This window comes from Fundulus heteroclitus, chromosome 6 (assembly GCF_011125445.2).
Source record: "Fundulus heteroclitus isolate FHET01 chromosome 6, MU-UCD_Fhet_4.1, whole genome shotgun sequence".
Lineage (NCBI taxonomy): Eukaryota > Metazoa > Chordata > Actinopteri > Cyprinodontiformes > Fundulidae > Fundulus > Fundulus heteroclitus.
In genome coordinates this window covers 1,409,853-1,427,723 of record NC_046366.1, presented here as the reverse complement: position 1 = coordinate 1,427,723, position 17,871 = coordinate 1,409,853, and the positions used below count along the sequence as shown (strand labels likewise).

At 39.7% G+C, this 17,871-nt stretch overlaps 1 protein-coding gene across 2 annotated transcripts in view; it reads left to right on the top strand.

Moving 5' to 3' along the window:
* The window catches only part of LOC105920835 (short chain dehydrogenase/reductase family 16C member 5), a 60,881-nt gene that overhangs the window by 26,291 nt on the left and 16,719 nt on the right, over positions 1-17,871 (top strand). For both annotated transcript variants that reach the window (XM_036137820.1, XM_021312868.2), the window contains 2 exons: positions 5,787-5,886; positions 9,837-9,981. In XM_036137820.1, the coding sequence (XP_035993713.1) occupies positions 5,787-5,886; positions 9,837-9,981 (245 nt within the window). The remainder of the gene's footprint in view (positions 1-5,786; positions 5,887-9,836; positions 9,982-17,871) is intronic.

Here is a 17,871-nt window from a genome sequence, read left to right as displayed (position 1 = left end):
CGTCTGTCTTCCCAGTTCTAATGCTCAATTTGAACTTCCGCCTTTTAGATGCCTAAATTCCTCGATTTGCTAAATTTCTGTCGTATGATTGTTTTAATTTGTTTTGTTATCAAGTAATTGAACAGGTGCACCTCTTGATGATGCCAGGGAGTGTATGTTTGTCTGGCCTGACAGTAACACTTTCACCATATAAATGAAAGCACAACATGAGGGAAAGGACCTTATCTGTAACTATAAAGTTACAGATACATGAAAACTAAAAGTGTGCATGCACAGCAAGAGGAAACTAACAAGGAATGAGCATGCAAATTGGTATTAAGGGAGCATGTCACAATGATTGGTATGTGAGACAACCAATAGATAAGATGATCCCCCTGGAAGTTGAAGCCGAAAGATTGTCCACCAGTGGCGGCTGGCCCATAGGGGGCGCTCGGGCACTGCCCTCCCTAGATGTGGAGGGGAAAAGTCAAAATATATATAGATTTTAAAAGTATTATTAATGTCAAATTTTACTTAATAGTACGTGGCTACATATAATAAGAATTATTAAAACACTTCTACTAATTGGCTCTACCAATTGACTCTCATTTAACAGTGCATTTCCACCAACAGGATGTATCATTTCTCTTCTTCTACACTTTTGGGGCTAACACTTAAGGCGCCCCACATGTGTAGCGAAATAACCAATTGTATACTGTTACTAGGGAAAATTTATAAATATTTGGCCAATTAGCATCGCCAAAATGAATGGCTTTGGGGCTTCTGGAATCTTTGCCCCTGCTACACAGTTATAGGTGTATAGACCAGTTCACGCGTGATGTCACGAGCTACATCCGGGTCACGGTGGTAGACAAAAACAGTATTGTTTTTGTTTACCACCGTGACAAAACGGGTGAATTAGAGCGTACTTTTAGTTAGTTTATTTTTGGAATCTAAACAATGCCTACGACTTGTTGTGCCCCGGGTTGCACACATAGGCATTCCAAATCGTAGGATGTATGTTTCTTTCGTTTACCGAAGAACGAAGAAAGAAATGGATAATTTCAATGAAAAGAATGCAGGCAGACAATCCCAATCGACTGTGGGAGCCATCATACCACAACAGAATTTGCAGTTTACACTTCATCTCCGGTAAATACAACTTAATTTTGCATTAGTCATTGTTCTACTTAAATCATTATATAAATAAAAAATTAGGATATATATTTAAGTCAAGACGTAAACGTTCGTTTCGTAATAATATACGTACATGTACAATGTATGTAATCCCTCTGGCATGAGTCTGTGAAAAGGATTAATAAAACAAAAACGCCACATAATCCTTTGTGAACAATGTTTTTCTATTAATTAAACGCTTATTGTGGAATCGTATTAATTTTCTGACTTTTAATTTAAATGCATGTACTGGGTTAGGCAGGGAAATCTATTGGCCAGCCCCACCAAGATTTTTTTTCACCAGCTGCCACTGTTGTCCACTATACTTAAGATATATGCCAATAAATTGAATTGTTTTGATTTTATTCTTTTACACTATTTGTTTCTGTTTAAATACTGCCCATGCAAAAGGTTATGTTTTGTATTTTAATTTCTAGTCAGATATACTATGTAATCATTTAGTTGGTTCAAGACTCAAAACCCATCTGTTCCGGCTCGATTATTTGTAAATACATTGCTCTTGTCCCTCCCCATAACTGTTTTTATGTTCCTGTATTTGTATTTTTGTATTTTCATTTTTTTTTTCTGTAAAGTGACCTTGAGTGTCCAGAAAGGCGCTGTTAAATAAAATGTATTATTATTATTATTATTATTATTATTATTGTTAGTGCCAACACAAACCCAAAAATTACTTCTCTTGACAAATGGATGCATTCTTTCCTCCCACTTTTAGACTATTTTTTTTCCAACTAAAATTTAATTTGTGAAAAAGGTTAAAGGGTAAATAAGTTCTCAGGTGTCAGTCTCAAATTATTTTTGTCTGTAAAGTCATTCTTAGAGCAAGTATGAGGGTTTTGAACTCGAAGCAAGAAGCCCTGTGTAAGGCTACGTTTGCACTGCAGGCAAATCCAATCTTTTTGCCCATATGCGATCTGTCTTTTTCACGACAATGTGAATGTTCCAATTCCGATCTTTTCACCCCCCAAAACATCCAATTTGTGTCACTTCCATATATGGTACTAATCCGGATACGTATCAGATTTTTTTTAAAAGTGTCCGCTATCTGAACGGTCATGTCGCATTTTATCTGTCTTTCACATCACTCTCATGTCTCATTACACTCGCTCACTGAAGATGGCGGCGCAGGTTACTGCAGTGGTTGAGACGCTTCCGTACATTTAGTTTGTTTTTGTATTTTTACTCGTGTTATCACCACTCCAAGCTCTAATAATATACAGGAGAGAGGAGCTATTGGAACTGCAACCCAATCCTGGAGTACACAAACCATACCGACCATCGAATCCGTACTTTATAAACCCTGACCTACAATGGACAACAGAAGCTCTACTCTATCCGCTTTCGAGACCCAGGAAACAGGGTAAGCATAGAAGGAGACAGCGAGGCTCACTCTGGCCAACGTAAGATCCCCCGCCAACAAACTTGACGAGATCCAGTTAAGAATAGCTGCGCGTAAGATAGACAGCTGCGTTGTGATTTTGACAGAATCGTGATTAGACGGCAGCGTCCCTGACGAAGATGTAGGATTGGAGGAGCCCACGCTGTTCAGGGCTGATCGAACGGCATTTGAGGAAAGAAAAGAAGAGGACTGGCAATTTACATCCACAACTCCTGGTGCACTTCGGCAAAAGTCACCTTAACCTTCTGCTCACCTGACCTGGAATACCTTGCAATTAAGTGCAGACCATTTAACTGACTGGAGAGGTCAGCTCTGTGATAATCATTGCTATATACATCCAACCGAAAGCTATCACTTAGCTAGCTCTGAAAGAACTTTACTGTTTTGTTACCGGCCAAGTGAATAGTAATCCAGAAGCCGCTCTGATTATTGCTGGGGACTTTAACCATGTTAATTTGAAGGCTGTGCTCCCCAAGTTCCATAAATTAATTAAGTTCCCAACCAGAGACAATAATACATTAGATCAAGTTTACTGTCACATCCTAGGAGAGTACAAAGCTTCTGCAACTCCGCACATTGGTTCATCAGTTCACATCTCTGTACAGCTGATCCCTGCCTACAAGCCACTAATCTGCACAACCAGACCAGTGATAAAAAAATGTTGGGGTTTGGACAGAAGAGGCCTGCTCAGCTCTACAAGACTGTTTTGCAAACACTGACTGGTACGAGGGCACTGACTTAGAAAGCTACACATCATCTGTGCTTTCTTATATCCACTTCTGCACTGATGCTGTCCCACCCATAAAGACAATCAGAGTGTTTCCTAACCAGAAACCATGGGTGGACAGCTCGGTGCGGTCCCTGCTGTAGGCCTGGAATGAAGAGTTCAGATCTGCAGACAAACTGGCCTACGGCATGTCTAGAAGTGAACTTAAAAAATGCATCCAGAAGGCCAAGCAAAGGTACAAGCAGCGCAGCGAGGACCACTTCAGCAGCAACAACCCACATGTGGAGAAGCATCAGAAACATCATGGACTACACGCGCAGCGACCAGCAGCTGAGCAATGATCCAGCTCTCCCTGACACCTTAAATAGCTTCTTCACACGCTTTGACTCTCCAAGCAGTATTTTGAGAGGATCCTCCTAAAGTACATCAAGGATGCCATCCTGGCGTGGACAGCCTGCGGTTTGCCTACAGGGAGAGTTGCTCCTCAGAGGACGCTGTCTCGTTAGCACTGCACTCAGCTCTGACTCGTCTGCAGCATCCCAACACCTATGGTAGGATCCTCTTCATAGACTTCAGCTTTGCATTCAACACTGTGCTCCCAGACATTATCCACACTTCTCTGCTCCTCATCAACAGGCTCCAGGTGGTGAGGATAGGGAAACGCACATCTGCTCCACTAATCCTCAACACAGGAACGCCGCTGGGTTGTGTTCTCAGCCCTGTTCTCTTCAGCCTTTTCACCCAGAACTGTTCTGCTGTCCACCCCACAAACACAGTGGTGATGTCTGTGGACGACAAAACTGTAGTGGGTCTCATCTCCAACAATGTAGAGTCCCACTACAGGGATGAGGTCAGCAATTGCACAAAGTGGTGCCCCAAGAACAACCTGATCCTGAAAATCAGTAAGACCAAAGAGGTAATAATAGATTACAGGAGGTCCAGGAGGAATGAACACGCTCCTCTCTACATACAGGGGGAGGTGGTGAAGCACATGGACAGCATTAGATTCCTGGGCATTCGCATCTCATCCGACCTCTCCTGGACTGTGAACACCTTGCACCTGGTGAGGAAGGCCCAACAACGGCTCTTCTTCCTCAGGAAACTGAAGAGGACTGGACTTTCCACTAAACTGCTAAGGAACTTATATAGAGCTACCATAGAGAGTATTTTATGTATCAGCATAACTGTATAGTATGGGAGCTGCACAGTCCAGGAGAGGCAGGACTCACGGCTGGTGAGAACAGCAAAAGGGATTGTAGGATACCGTCTGTAGGATCTAGACTCAATTTATGCAGAACGAGTCCAGAGAAGGGCCAGGCGCATCTCCACTGATCCCACCCATCCAGGCTATACACTGTTTGCTCCTCTCCCATCAGGTAAATGCTTCAGAAGCCTCAAAGCCAAAACAAATATGAAACTTAGAAAAAGATTCTTCTCAAGAGCTGGGAGGGCAGTTAACCCCTGATGGGAGACTGCAGTCCAACACTTTGAAATCACAACGTCATATGTTACAATCACCATAATGTTATTGCCTACTTGCACGCTATAGTCTCGGTATCTAAATGCACATTTCTGTAAACGAAGCCTCAAATCATCACTGTACAATACGCACCTTACTACCTCATTATCTGTTGTCTTGTGACTCTCCTGAACGCTACAAAAAAAAAAAAAAAACCTGCAACCATTGTTCATTGCCTATTTGTTTGTCTGTTTGCGTGTAATGTGAACCGGTGTAGCCAAAGAGAAATTTTACCGTGGTGACAATAAAATCACTCTTGACTTTTGACATATCCACACACAGTAGTAGCAGTTAGTGCTCCATAAAAGACCATTGTTAATAGCTGTTCTGTTTTCCTTTTACCTTATTTAGACCCACTATGATTTGGTCTTAATATTGTTGGCTCCCATTGCTCAACAACTTGCTAAATTATTAGCAAGGAGAGATGCTGGCCGGTATCCAAGGTTTTTTCTTTTCTATTTTCTTTTTTTTAACAAAACTTTTCACTTCTAGAAAACAATTACATTCACCATTACTTCTGTAAACAGCGCGCTGCTTTGTGACGTCTCATTCTGTTGTCTGTGCATGCAGGTCACTTTGTGGTCTTGAACCGTACAGGCAGAAATCTGATGATCTAATTGTAGTACAAAAAATTCAGATTTCTGCAAAAAAAAAAAAAAACGGAATTTAAGCTGCAATGTGAACGTAGCCAATGAGATGCATCTAACAGATGCATTAACAGTGCCCCTCTGTGCCAGTATGGCTATGTAATATGGTTTGCATTCCTTGAACAAGCACAGCAGTCAGAATTTTTTTTATGTCATATATCCTGTTTGTTCATTTCACCTAACGTAAGCCATGTGTTGAAATTTTATTGTTGTTAATTTTTTTGCTTTGTCATTTGTGAATTTCATCCTCTTCTGGTATTGGAATTTTCTAACAGTTTGTGTATATTTTGTTTTATGTTTTACTATCCTTCTTCTGTTTAGACCTACAAGGCCTTCTTACCTGCCATGATCGCCAATAACCATGGGCATCTGGTCAGCATTGCCAGCTCTGCTGGACTCATTGGAGTAAATGGATTAGCAGGTATGTCTCCTTTTAGTCATAACGGTGATGTGACTAAGCAGGGCTGATCTTACGATCTGACTGTCTAGGGTGCTCAGGATCCATTGAGCAATTGCTCGTTGCTCTTTGTCACAGCCATGGGAACACCATGTTAATTCAATTCAGTTTATATATAGCCCTAAATCACAACATTGGCACTATTTAAACAATGAATAATAAACAAATACATGTCCTCCCTTCTTCTGGCCCAACATTCACATACCTTTATATTTTTAAAAACTGTAAAAAAGCCAGGGAGGTCAATGAATAGATATATTAAATAGAAAACAATTAAAGCCAAAGAGAAGAGAACAACCAAATTGTCATTTAGGTAGACTACATTTGTGGATCAAGCTTTTCTTTCCCCTATGATTTAGTTCAACATACATGAAGTATCTCACTTAGGACTTTCCTGGTTAGGATATAATAAGAACATTTTGTCCCCAATAGTCATTTTGAAATAGGCATTGATCGATACCAAGTAACAGTGCAATACCTCGTTAAAATCAATAAACTGAAGGACAAAGGCCTAAAGGTGACCTTTTTATGAAAAATTTAGTTTTTACAAGGTTTTGTCCTATCAGTTGGGTTTCTACTGCTTTTAGCAGGGGTTCGGCGGGGTCTTACAAAGCCTTAAATTTGAAAATCAAACTTTAAGGCCTTAGAAAGTCTTAAGATCTTAAAAACTCATAGAATTATGAGTCTATTTTTTTAATAGGTCTTAAATATCTTACGTTCATTTAACGCTACCTCAAATGCACAATGAAATGCTCCCCTGACTCTGAATTGTGCTTTATTTAATGTATTTACAGCTAAAAACATACAGTCAATCAGCTTTGGTGTTATTGGTTAGTCCGTATCACTCCACTTGATGGTCCATGTGCATCAAGTGGAGTGTTTTATGACTGCAATTCTTCTGGAAGTTTCTGTATGTTGGGACATAGACCTGTCTTAAACTTAATTTGTAATGGTCTTAAAAAGTCTTAATTTTGAGTTATTGATTCCTGCAGAAACCCTGTTTTAGAAACAGCCCAAGTGCTAAAAAAGCATCTAGCTGAATTTTGACAGTAAGTAAATCTTTTGTTGGAGTCTGAAAAACACACTGTGTGAAAAAACGGCCGATTATTATGTCACAATCGGAGGCCACTGCCCCTTACCCAAGCCGAGCTCAGCCCCTCTCCTAGGAACACAAGCAAAGTAAAACTGTAGCATGGCAAAATTGAACTCATTACTTTTATATTACATCCTATATTGTAGTTATAATTATCATTGGAATAAATCACTTATACAACCTAATACTGGCATTAATACATACGAAAGAATTTGCATATAATTCCCTTACACTTACCTACAGATGAAAAGACAGAAAACAGTTAGCATAATGCAAATTTGCATTGAAAATTCAAAAGGGATGCTGTGCTATTAGCTTCTTATTTTTTCTTAAATTCTTCTGACCTAAAACAATCAAAATGCCTCCTAGAAGTATATTACACAAGCCAACACTTTATAAAAACATAACACATGAGTTTTTTAAGCTGTTGAGAAGATATAACAGGATAGTTTTACACTGCAAAACATGCTAGAATTGTACATTCTAGAATTGTTAATTCTAGAATTGTGCTGCTCAAGATTGCTGCATGTTAGAGTAGCTGTTGTTTTTCCAAAAAAAAAAAATAAATAAAACAACTATTCTGAAGCTGAAGACGTTTCTCTTCCTATCTAGGAAGCTTTCTCAAGAGCTTCGATTTGCATGTAGAAGCTCTAACGAGGCCTCGCCAGCAGCTCTATAAAGCTTTGGACTCCACACTACTCCAGACATTTTGAATTGAGAAAGCTTCCTGGATGGGAAGCAAAGGGTCTTCAGCTTCAGAATAAAAGTCCAATTGTTTTATTTTTTAACCTTTTTTAGGATTGATCATGACCTGGATGACTGAGAATCTTCACCAACACTCAGTTCAGTTCCTCCTTTTTGTAGATCAAAAGTTGCTTTTTTTTTAATCTTTTTTTCTCAACTGATGTTGGATACTGTGCTACTTGAAGGATTTTTGTGTGTGCTTTCCTTGTTTTTAATTTCTGGGATTTTAATTTATTAAGATGCATAACCATAGCAACCAGTTGGTTTGGTACAACCGGGAGCAGCTGATTAACATCTCAAAAGCTGAATTAATACAGCAACTATGTCCTCATATCCCAGATGAGCTAAAAGGGAAGTGCAGAGCAGGAGCAAGCAGCAGAGAGAGAAGGAGGAAATTTAAGCCATCTCTTCCATCGAACACAAATTTGAGGAACTCCAAGCCTTAACAAGGACCCAGCCAGAATATCAGGAATGCAGAATTATGGGTTTCCCTAAAACATGGCTGTAGGATAATATCCCTGAATCCAGCCTCTCTCCATCAGGCTTTCTGACCATACTAGCAGATAGAGACGTAAAGAAAAGCAGCAAGAGAAAAGGTGGTGCTTGTGAACAACAGACGGTGTCATCCAGGACATGTTACTCTGAAGTTTCATCTCTGCAGGCCAAATATAGAAGTGTTAGCAGTGAGTTTTTATCCATATTATTTATCCAGAGAGTTAACCAATGTTATTTTGACAACAGTCTCTGTTCCACCATCAGCTGTTGCAGACACAGCATGTGATGTTATCAGCTCAGTTTTGGATAAGTTACAGGCACAACATCCAAATGCTTTTCTAGCAATATCAGGTGATTTAATCATGACTCATGACTCTGTGCCATACGTTGAACCTTTCAACAGTTTGTCACCTGCTGTACTAGATTAAACAAAACTCTGGATTTGTTTTAATCAAATCTCAAGGAAATGTCAGGGATATTTCTAAAGCAAGACTTCCTCAGGACAAATCAGAGCACAATTTTGTTTATTTCTGCTCAGAATATAAGCCTCTTTTTCAGAGGCAACCTGTAGTAAAGGCAACTATGAGAATATGGTCACAGAAAGCTGAAGAAGTTCTCAAGGGTTGTTTTAAGGCAACAACATGGGAGGCACTGTGCTAGCCACAAGGAGAGGACATCAATGCTATGCCTGAGTGCGTGACTGACTATATAAACTTCTGTGTGGCTCACACCATCCCCACCAGAACAATGAGATGCTTCCTTAACAACAAACCCTGGATCACCAGTGACCTGAACGAACTGCTGAATGAGGATGAAAGTATACAAAAGAAAAGAGAAAGCAAGGAGGTGTACAGAAAGAAGATGGGGAGCAAGCTCCAGCAGAAGATTATAAGAAATGTGTGGTTAAGGTATGAAGACGATCACAGGCTTCAAACAGAAGGAGGATCGAACAGATGGAAATATGAACAAAGCCACATTCTTCAACAGGTTCAGTTCGAGAACAAGCTTGGGATCCTCCTCTCCTGCGTACAACCAAACAGTCATCACACCCTCTTTGGACCCAAAGCTTCCCTGTCACATCTCAGATATTTTTCACTCTTTACGACCATCTCATTTGAAAACATGCTTTAAATATATTTGGGTGTGAATAAATATGAAAGAATTGAAGGGGGGGGGGGGAAATCACGTGTAATAAATACTCATGGAGAAAATAGTTAAAAAAACGGATGACTGGAAATTAGTGGTTTAAATAAACAACATGCAATAAATGTAATAAAGAAATTAAACATGACAGTTAAATATTGAAACAGAAATACATATTTGTAGCTGATTAATTGATCAGTTATTGAATAAATGTTTTCTTTTTATTATTTTGGATAATTTAAAGAAACATAATTGTATATTTTAGCTACTTTTTTTTCGCTATACAAATCGCTATACTCTTGTATAGCGATTTGTTGCTTTCTTTATGTATTCTAAATTATGGCAGGATTGGTCCTCCAAAAGCACATCCTTACATTTTTGATGAAATTAGAATGGTCTTTTGTTGACTTCTTGTGTGTGTTGATTCTTCTCTCTACAGACTATTGCGCCAGTAAGTTTGCAGCTGTAGGTTTTGCAGAGTCGGTAGGCTTGGAACTTCAGGCAACAGGGAAAGATGGCATCAAAACCACCATTGTGTGCCCCTACTTTATCAACACTGGGATGTTTGATGGATGTCAAACCAAGTAGGTCTCTTCATCTGAATTTGTGTTGATATTTGATTAGACAATTTGACATGTGTTAAAGCATATGTAGAAACATTTTTGGGGTGATTGGGACAAAACTCTGTTAAATTATTAGTTCAGTTTTCAAAATATTAAATTATTGAAGGAATTAATTATACAGTTCCAATGTTGGTTGGCAAAAATAATGCACAGCATATTTTCTTTGATATATTCCTCAAAGATGTGATATTACAACCTTGTCATCGCTAAGAGATTCAAACACACTACAATGTTGAATGGTCAACAGAGCACAGAAATCTTCTCTGGACATAGGCTATAGTAATGTGGAGATGATGGTATGTAAGCTTCCATTCTTTTTGGTAAAACATATGTATTGTGGATGATTTTTGGTTGAGGTTCCCAATGATTAATTATATTTTATTTGAATTTCCATATTCATAATTAAAACCATAATTGCAAAACAAAACACATTTTATTTTGTTGCAAGAAGTAGAAAAAAAGTTAATCTATAGAACATCTATAGTAAAGTGGAAAAGGAGTTCAAAATTTGACCATGAATAGTGAAAAAGTAAAGAATGGAGAACAGAAAGCTAGTATACACCTACAAAAATGTAAGGACTACTGAATTAAGATGCCATTTATAATGTGTAACCTACATACATATACACTCAAACATTTTTATTGTCCATTTCTGACAATAAAAGCACTCTCTTTCTATTTTTTTAATCAGAACCCATCTACAGTGGGTATGGAAAGTATTCAGACCCCTTTAAATGTTTCACTCTTTGTGTCATTGCAGCCATTTTCCAAAAATCTAAAAAGTTTATTTTATTTCTCAGTAATGTACACTCAGCACCCCATCTTGACAGAAAAAACTGAAATGTAGAATTTTTTACAAATTTATTAAAAAAGAAAAACTGAAATATCACATGGTCATAAGTATGCAAACCCTTTGCTCAGTATTTAGTAGAAGTACCCTTTTGATGTAATACAGCCATGAGTCTTTTTGGGAAAGATGCAACAAGTTTTTCACATCTGGATGTGGGTATCCTCTGCCATTCCTCCTTGCAGATCCTCTCCAGTTCTGTCAGGTTGGATGGTGAACAGCCATTTTCAGGTCTCTCCAGAGATGCTCAATTGGGTTTAAGTTAGGGCTCCTGCTGGGCCATTCAAGAACAGCCACGGAGTTGTTGTGAAGCCACTCCTTCGTTATTTTAGTGGTGTGCTTGGGGTCATTGTCTTGTTGGAAGGTAAACCTTCGGCCCAGTCTGAGGTCCAGAGCACTCTGGAAAAGGTTTTCATCCAGGATATCCCTGTACTTGGCTGTATTCATCTTTCCCTTGATTGCAACCAGTCGTCCTGTCCCTGCAGCTGAAAAACACCCCCCACAGCATGATGCCGCCACCACCATGCTTCACTGTTGAGACTGTATTGGACAGGTGATGAGCAGTGCCTGGTTTTCTCCTCACGTACCGCTTAGAATTAAGGCCAAAAAGTTCTATCTTGGTCTCATCAGACCAGAGGATCTTATTTATCACCATCTTGGAGTCCTTCAGGTGTTTTTTAGCAAACTCCAATGCAGGCTTTCATGTGTCTTGCACTGAGGAGAGGCTTCCGTCGGGCCACTCTGCCATAAAGCCCCGACTGGTAGATTGCTGCAGTGATAGTTGACTTACTACAACTTTCTGCCATCTCCAGACTGCATCTCTGGAGCTCAGCCACAGTGATCTTTGGGTTCTTCTTTACCTCTCTCACCAAGGCTCTTCTCCCCCGTTAGCTCAGTTTGGCCGGATGGCCAGCTCTAGGAAGGTTTCTGGTCGTCCCAAACGTCTTCCATTTAAGGATTATGGAGGCCACTGTGCTCTTAGGAACCTTAAGTGCAGCAGAATTTTTTTTTTTAACCTTGGCCAGATCTGTGCCTTGCCAGAGCTCTTCAGGCAGTTCCTTTGACCTCATGATTCTCATTTGCTCTGACATGGACTGTGAGCTGTAAGGTCTTATATAGCCAGGTGTGTGGCTTTCCTAATCAAGTCCAATCAGTAGATTCAAATACAGGTGGACTCAAATGAAGGTGTAGAACCATCTCAAGGATGATCAGAAGAAATAGACTGCACCTGAGTTAAATATGAGTGTCACAGCAAAGGGTCTGCGTACTTGTGACCATGTGATATTTCAGTTTTTCTTTTTTAATAAATTTACAAAAATTTCTACATTTCTGTTTTTTTCTGTCAAGATGGGGTGCTGAGTTTACATTACTGAGAAATAAAATAAACTTTTTAGATTTTTGGAAAATGGCTGCAATCACACAAAGATTGAAAAATTTATAATGTTCTGGCCTGTCTGCTGTCTTCATCCTGCTATTACTCCGTATCTGTTCATTAACAGAGTCATCACCTGGAAATCAGACTTCTTCATGATAAAACTTGTGTGTTGGTGTTGGTCCTCTGTTAAAATCAGGAGTCTGAAAGTGACTTTTTTTGTGTGGGCTCTTTGTACAAACCAGAAAAACCCACAAGAGCGCACGCTCTACCAAGCGAGATTTTGGTGTTCCTCATTGATTTATGCCACTAGCGGAATGAAATTAACGTAAGCCACGACCCCTCTTGTCAACCGAATCTCCCCTACAACTCTTTGTATGTGCATCACATTTCACAATGTAGTGTCTCATTAACTTGGGACAATACTGGGCGAAGATGGCATCAAGTCTGCATTTGGAGAAAGGGGCGCTTCCAACAGGGACTCATCTGCAGTGCACTTAGTAAGTGCTGTTCCTGTGGAACCTTTTAACAGCGATCTCTCTTCTCTGTTCGCTTTGCTGTGACCGCAAGCACAGAGCTTTTAAGGCCAGGTGCAGTGTGTGTGTGTGTGTGTGTGTGTGTGTGTGTGTGTGTGTGTGTGTGTGTGTGTGTGTGTGTGTGTGTGTGTGTGTGTGTGTGTGTGTGTGTGTGTGAGAGAAAGGGAGACATACATACAGACACTCACGGCAGCGCCTATACTGGGAAACAATGGTAAACAAACCATGCCACATGAACGGGTGCATAAACAAGTCAAATTCTCGCGAGAAATAAAAAGTGGTCTGAAAAAAGGTCCGAATGAGCTCTGTTTAGAAAAAAATTTTAAGGCCTGGAGAAATTTTGAGATGTCTTAGATGCTTTACTGGCTCAAAACACTATAAAAAATAAATCATGGTTAAAATAATAAAAACAGATTTGTCTTAGGTGCTTCCTAGACACAAACTTACTATTAAAGTGTTAAAGTCACATGCTGCTACATCTGCTCCCTGTTTTTCCAGAAAGCCACGGCTAGCTTTCATCGCCCTGCAGTCACTTTAGAAGCATCATGTTGACTAACCATCTGTTAACACACCCGGTTTTACTGCAGAGAGATGACAAATGACTGCAGAAGGAAATGCAGGGCTTAGGGAACCTTACAAATTATGTTACTTTCTATGTTGTTAATTGTTCTTCCTATTCTAAATGTTATGTTCACACCTGCAAACAAAAACCCACTTTCCAGATTTTACTGTCTACAATTAACATCTATGTAGAACCTTTAAAATCTAGTACAAACACTAAAGCCATTCAAATAATATCTGCCCTTAAAAAAACGGCAACGCTCAAGCACCAATTTGATTTTGACAATATCATATATGTGCTTTATTACCCTTGGATATTGTATATATGTATTTCCTTTGTTCCTGTTGTTCTGTATGTCTCTTTTTCAAAATAATGTTGGGGGAATAAAAACAGGTGAAAGTTCAGAGGGGATTTCCGTTGAAGCGCTGGTGATTCAATGGGTTGATGCATTTTCACCGGTTAGCAACTTCATTAAACATTCTTACCTGCGGTGGCAGTGGAAATGTTTGACATTATAAATCAGAAATTTGAATCCTAAAGTGTCATTGGAGGGTTCTTTAACAGCTTGTTGTCTTTTGTTACACTTTATTTTCCTTTATTTATTTATAAATATGTGTGTATGTGAAACTGCTCATGTAAGTTAGTGCATGCTTTTCATACATACTTTTTTAGGGTTTTATAACAGGAGCTTTAGTCCAGACCCCTCACTCCCCCTCTTCCATCTTTAAAAGGATCCCTTTACAGTCTGTATTTGTGCATTTTCCCCACTATGTTTATCCCTTGTGCACTGCACCACTGAAAACAAATGTTTCTGCCCACCTCACCGCCTCAATCTAGTATCATTGAGAACAAATTATGCTGGGACGGTTAATTGTTTCCCAAAGTTTTTTCTAGTCATTTAGAAACAAGTGAGGCACAGAGCTTCAAAAGATGTGCCTTTACTCAGAATGTAGGGTTACAATACATAGAAAATTATATTCTTTCTATAGGCTTCGGCCATTTAAACTATTGCTAGTGGGCTAAAGGAGAAGTAGGATGTAATCTCCGCCTCTCTTCATTGTCAGACCTTAAACAAAATGTCTGCTCAGAGACCAACTTCAAACTCAGCCTCAGCACGCAAAATTCCACACTGATAGAAGCGCCCAGTGCAATAGAGGAGAAATAATGTCTGGAGAAAGCTGACAACAAAGATTATGAACATCAACTGTCTAGAAGAGCAGGAGCAGAACAGAGGGGAAAAAAATAAAACATTCTGAATTGTGCGTAATGACGCAGCGTAACAACTCCTCCGTGCTTCAAGTGTCGCATGTAAGGGGAAAAATGTCTGACCATAGGGAGGCTTAATAAAACCCAGCCATAGTGACAAATACCGTTATAGGCCTACACTGATAAACCCGTAGATTAATGATAACCAGGGGAGTTTTCATTGCCTGAATATGAATCTGATTATTGAGATTGTGCTTTTATAGTCAACTATGATATTTTTATTAAATGTAAAGTCAATAAAGTTGTTTTTAAAGAACCTCTTTCTGCAAACCATCCATATTTCCCCCGTTTAAAAATGATAACTGTAATATTCTCAACTAAACTTTTTATTTATATGACACATTAAAATACAACTCAGTAGGCCAAAGTGTTTTTCAAAACAGAAAAAAAAACATGAAGACTGCAAAATACAATATGTTAAAATGAAATACAGAAACACAAAAACATTAAAATCTTCAAGAGCACAACATATCAAACTGTTTGAGATGTCACATACACATATAACATCTCAAACGGTTGAAAGCCAAAACGAGAAATGGTGTTTTAAGAGAAGATTTAAAAACAGAAAGTGAACTGGCCTTCCTAATAAACTACGATTGTTTTGCTGCGATGACTGAGAAAGTACGGCTACGTCTTTTTTTTGGGAATGACTAATAAAATATAATCTGCCAACCTGAGTGAGTGAGAGGGAGCGTGCACATGAAGCAGGTCTGCCAGATACTGGAGAGCAAGGCCATGAAGACATTTAAAAAGATTTTTATTAAAAATCAATCTGAGAGTGAACCATTAGCCAATGAATTGCTGTTAAAACTGGAGAAATGTGCTCTTGTTTTCTGGCATTAAAAGATGAGAAGCAGCATTTTGAATCAGCTACTAAAGTTTTGTTAAGCCCAAAGTAAAGTGTGTTGCAGAAATCTGAGTTGTAATAAAAGTCGTAATTATAATCTCAAAATGATACCTTAACAGGTGTGGTTTCATTTTGGTGAGCTGTTTCAGTTGGAAAAACCTGGACCAGAACTCAAATTCAAACTGAGCATCAAATTTAAGATTATTCTCAAGTCTTACACATAGGTCTGTCGCAACATGTGTCAGATACTGACTTTAAGGTCCCACATCAACACTGATGTTAGAGACATCTAACACCAAACATGACCTCAGTCTTTTTATTGTTCAGGTATAAGAATTTTGTAGACATCCATGGCTTGATTTCTGCAATGCATTCAAGTAGTTTTTTTGCAGAGTAACTATTTTCCTTTTTTAATGCCATACAACATCTGACTGTTGTCCACATACAGATGGAAGGCTGGACCATGTTTTCTTAGAACTTACTCCAATGGAAGGAAGAGGAGGGGGGCCAAGAATAAAGCCTCAAGGCACGGCAAATCAGTGTCTCAAAAAGCAAAAAAGCAGTCCTTGTCATGATTTTTCTATGATGATACCAGAATGGACACCTCAGAGACCGGACTTATGTACTGAGAGTTTATTGACAGGAAGACGAATAATGGACGATGAAACCAGAGAGGCAGGACTGGACTGGAACCGTGGTGTAGCTGTGAGCCGAAGCTGATGGACCGGAGAGAGTTCTTGATAGCAGGAACAAAGGAGGCAGTAAACCCAGCAGTTGGCAGAGGCCTCACTTGAAGCCCTGAGTAGGTAGGATAATCCAGCAGTCAACAGAGGCCTACTTAAAGACTAACTCTTGGACTGAAAAAAAAATCCTGAAAACCGTTGAATAACTTTCAGAACAAGGTAAACTTTGAATATTCATGTATCAAAAGTGTTCAAATTAAGTTAAATATGAAATATTGCACATTTTTTACACCGATTATGGTATTCCGCGTTTGAGTGCTGCCTCCGTTTATGATCGGCCATTTCCGACGTGTGACGTCAGTTCAAGAACACCGAGAATGCGCTAAGCGAACTTGCATAGAACCACACATTGTTTACATTGCACAACCGGTACGGCGAACAAGGATATATATGGATGTTTTCCAGTATCTTCTTTCACACACCAAATCTGCTGATCCACGTCTACTTTGAGCAAGCGCTTTTAAAAAAAATCGCTGAACTAAGTCCACAATAAAATGCCTTCTAGGTGCGTAGTTGGTGGCTGTAGTGTCTCTTATAGGCCAAGTGCAGACCGCGGTGAAGTTGGTTTGACATTGGACATTCAAGCTCCGCTGAGTCAGCAGGATCTAGCTCACGATTGATCCAGTTGAAGGACTCCGATTTCGGCCAGCGTCTCTCAGCTGCTCCCTTCTCCCATACGCGGTGGGACCGTCAACAAATCTGATTTGATTTTTGTTTCTCAAGAGTGCTCCGCTGACGCCGCCGAGCTTGAATGTTCAATGTCAAACCAACTTCACCACGGTCTAGTGCAGGCCAGAAAGTAGCGCTACATACTTGGCCGGAGGATCAAAAGGTCCGAAAGAAATGGGATAAATTCATAAAAGAAACGCGAAAGGACTGGATTGCCGGCAGTGACAAAAGTGTTTTATGCAATTCACACTTCACGAGCGAGGATTTTGAGGGGTACTTACAATGGAGCATGGGCTCTATGTCTTGGGCAGCGTTAATATAGTCTCCTCAGGTTCACCTTGTTCAAACTCCGTTTCTTCGTATACATATTCAGTATCGGAGTCGCCGATGCTTGAGGTGGAGTTTGTAGATGTAACAGACATTTTTTTATAAATTTTTTGTACGTGGAGTAAGAGTTATTAATTAAATTTAATAAATCGGTAGCGAAAGTCGTAGTGTTAGCAGCCGGATGCACGGTTCTAGTTCTGTTTGTGACATCACATTCCGGAGCAGCCTGATTGAGAAATGTTCGGGCTCTTTCGCTTATACAGCAAGTTTTATCGAAATTACTTCACACATATTTACTTCACACATAACACATAATGCGCACATAATTCACATATAATATACATTTCTTTACTCTGGTGACTATTTGAATGCATCTGCTTTAAAATACATTCAGTCCAAGAGTTAGACTTTAAGGCACAGAGGAGGCAGGAAACCCAGCAGCTGGCAGAGGCCTCACTTGAAGCTCTGAGTAGGCAGGATAATCCAGCAGTCAACAGAGGCCTACTTAAGACTCAGAGGAGGCAGGATAATCGAGCAGCAGACGGAGGCCTTACTTGAAGCAGAGAGGTGGCAGGTAAATCCAATTGCAGGCAAAGGCTGAAGCAGAGAGGTGGCAGGTTAATTCAGCAGCTGAAGCACAGATGAGGCAGGTAAATCCAACAGCAGGCAGAGGTAGAGACAC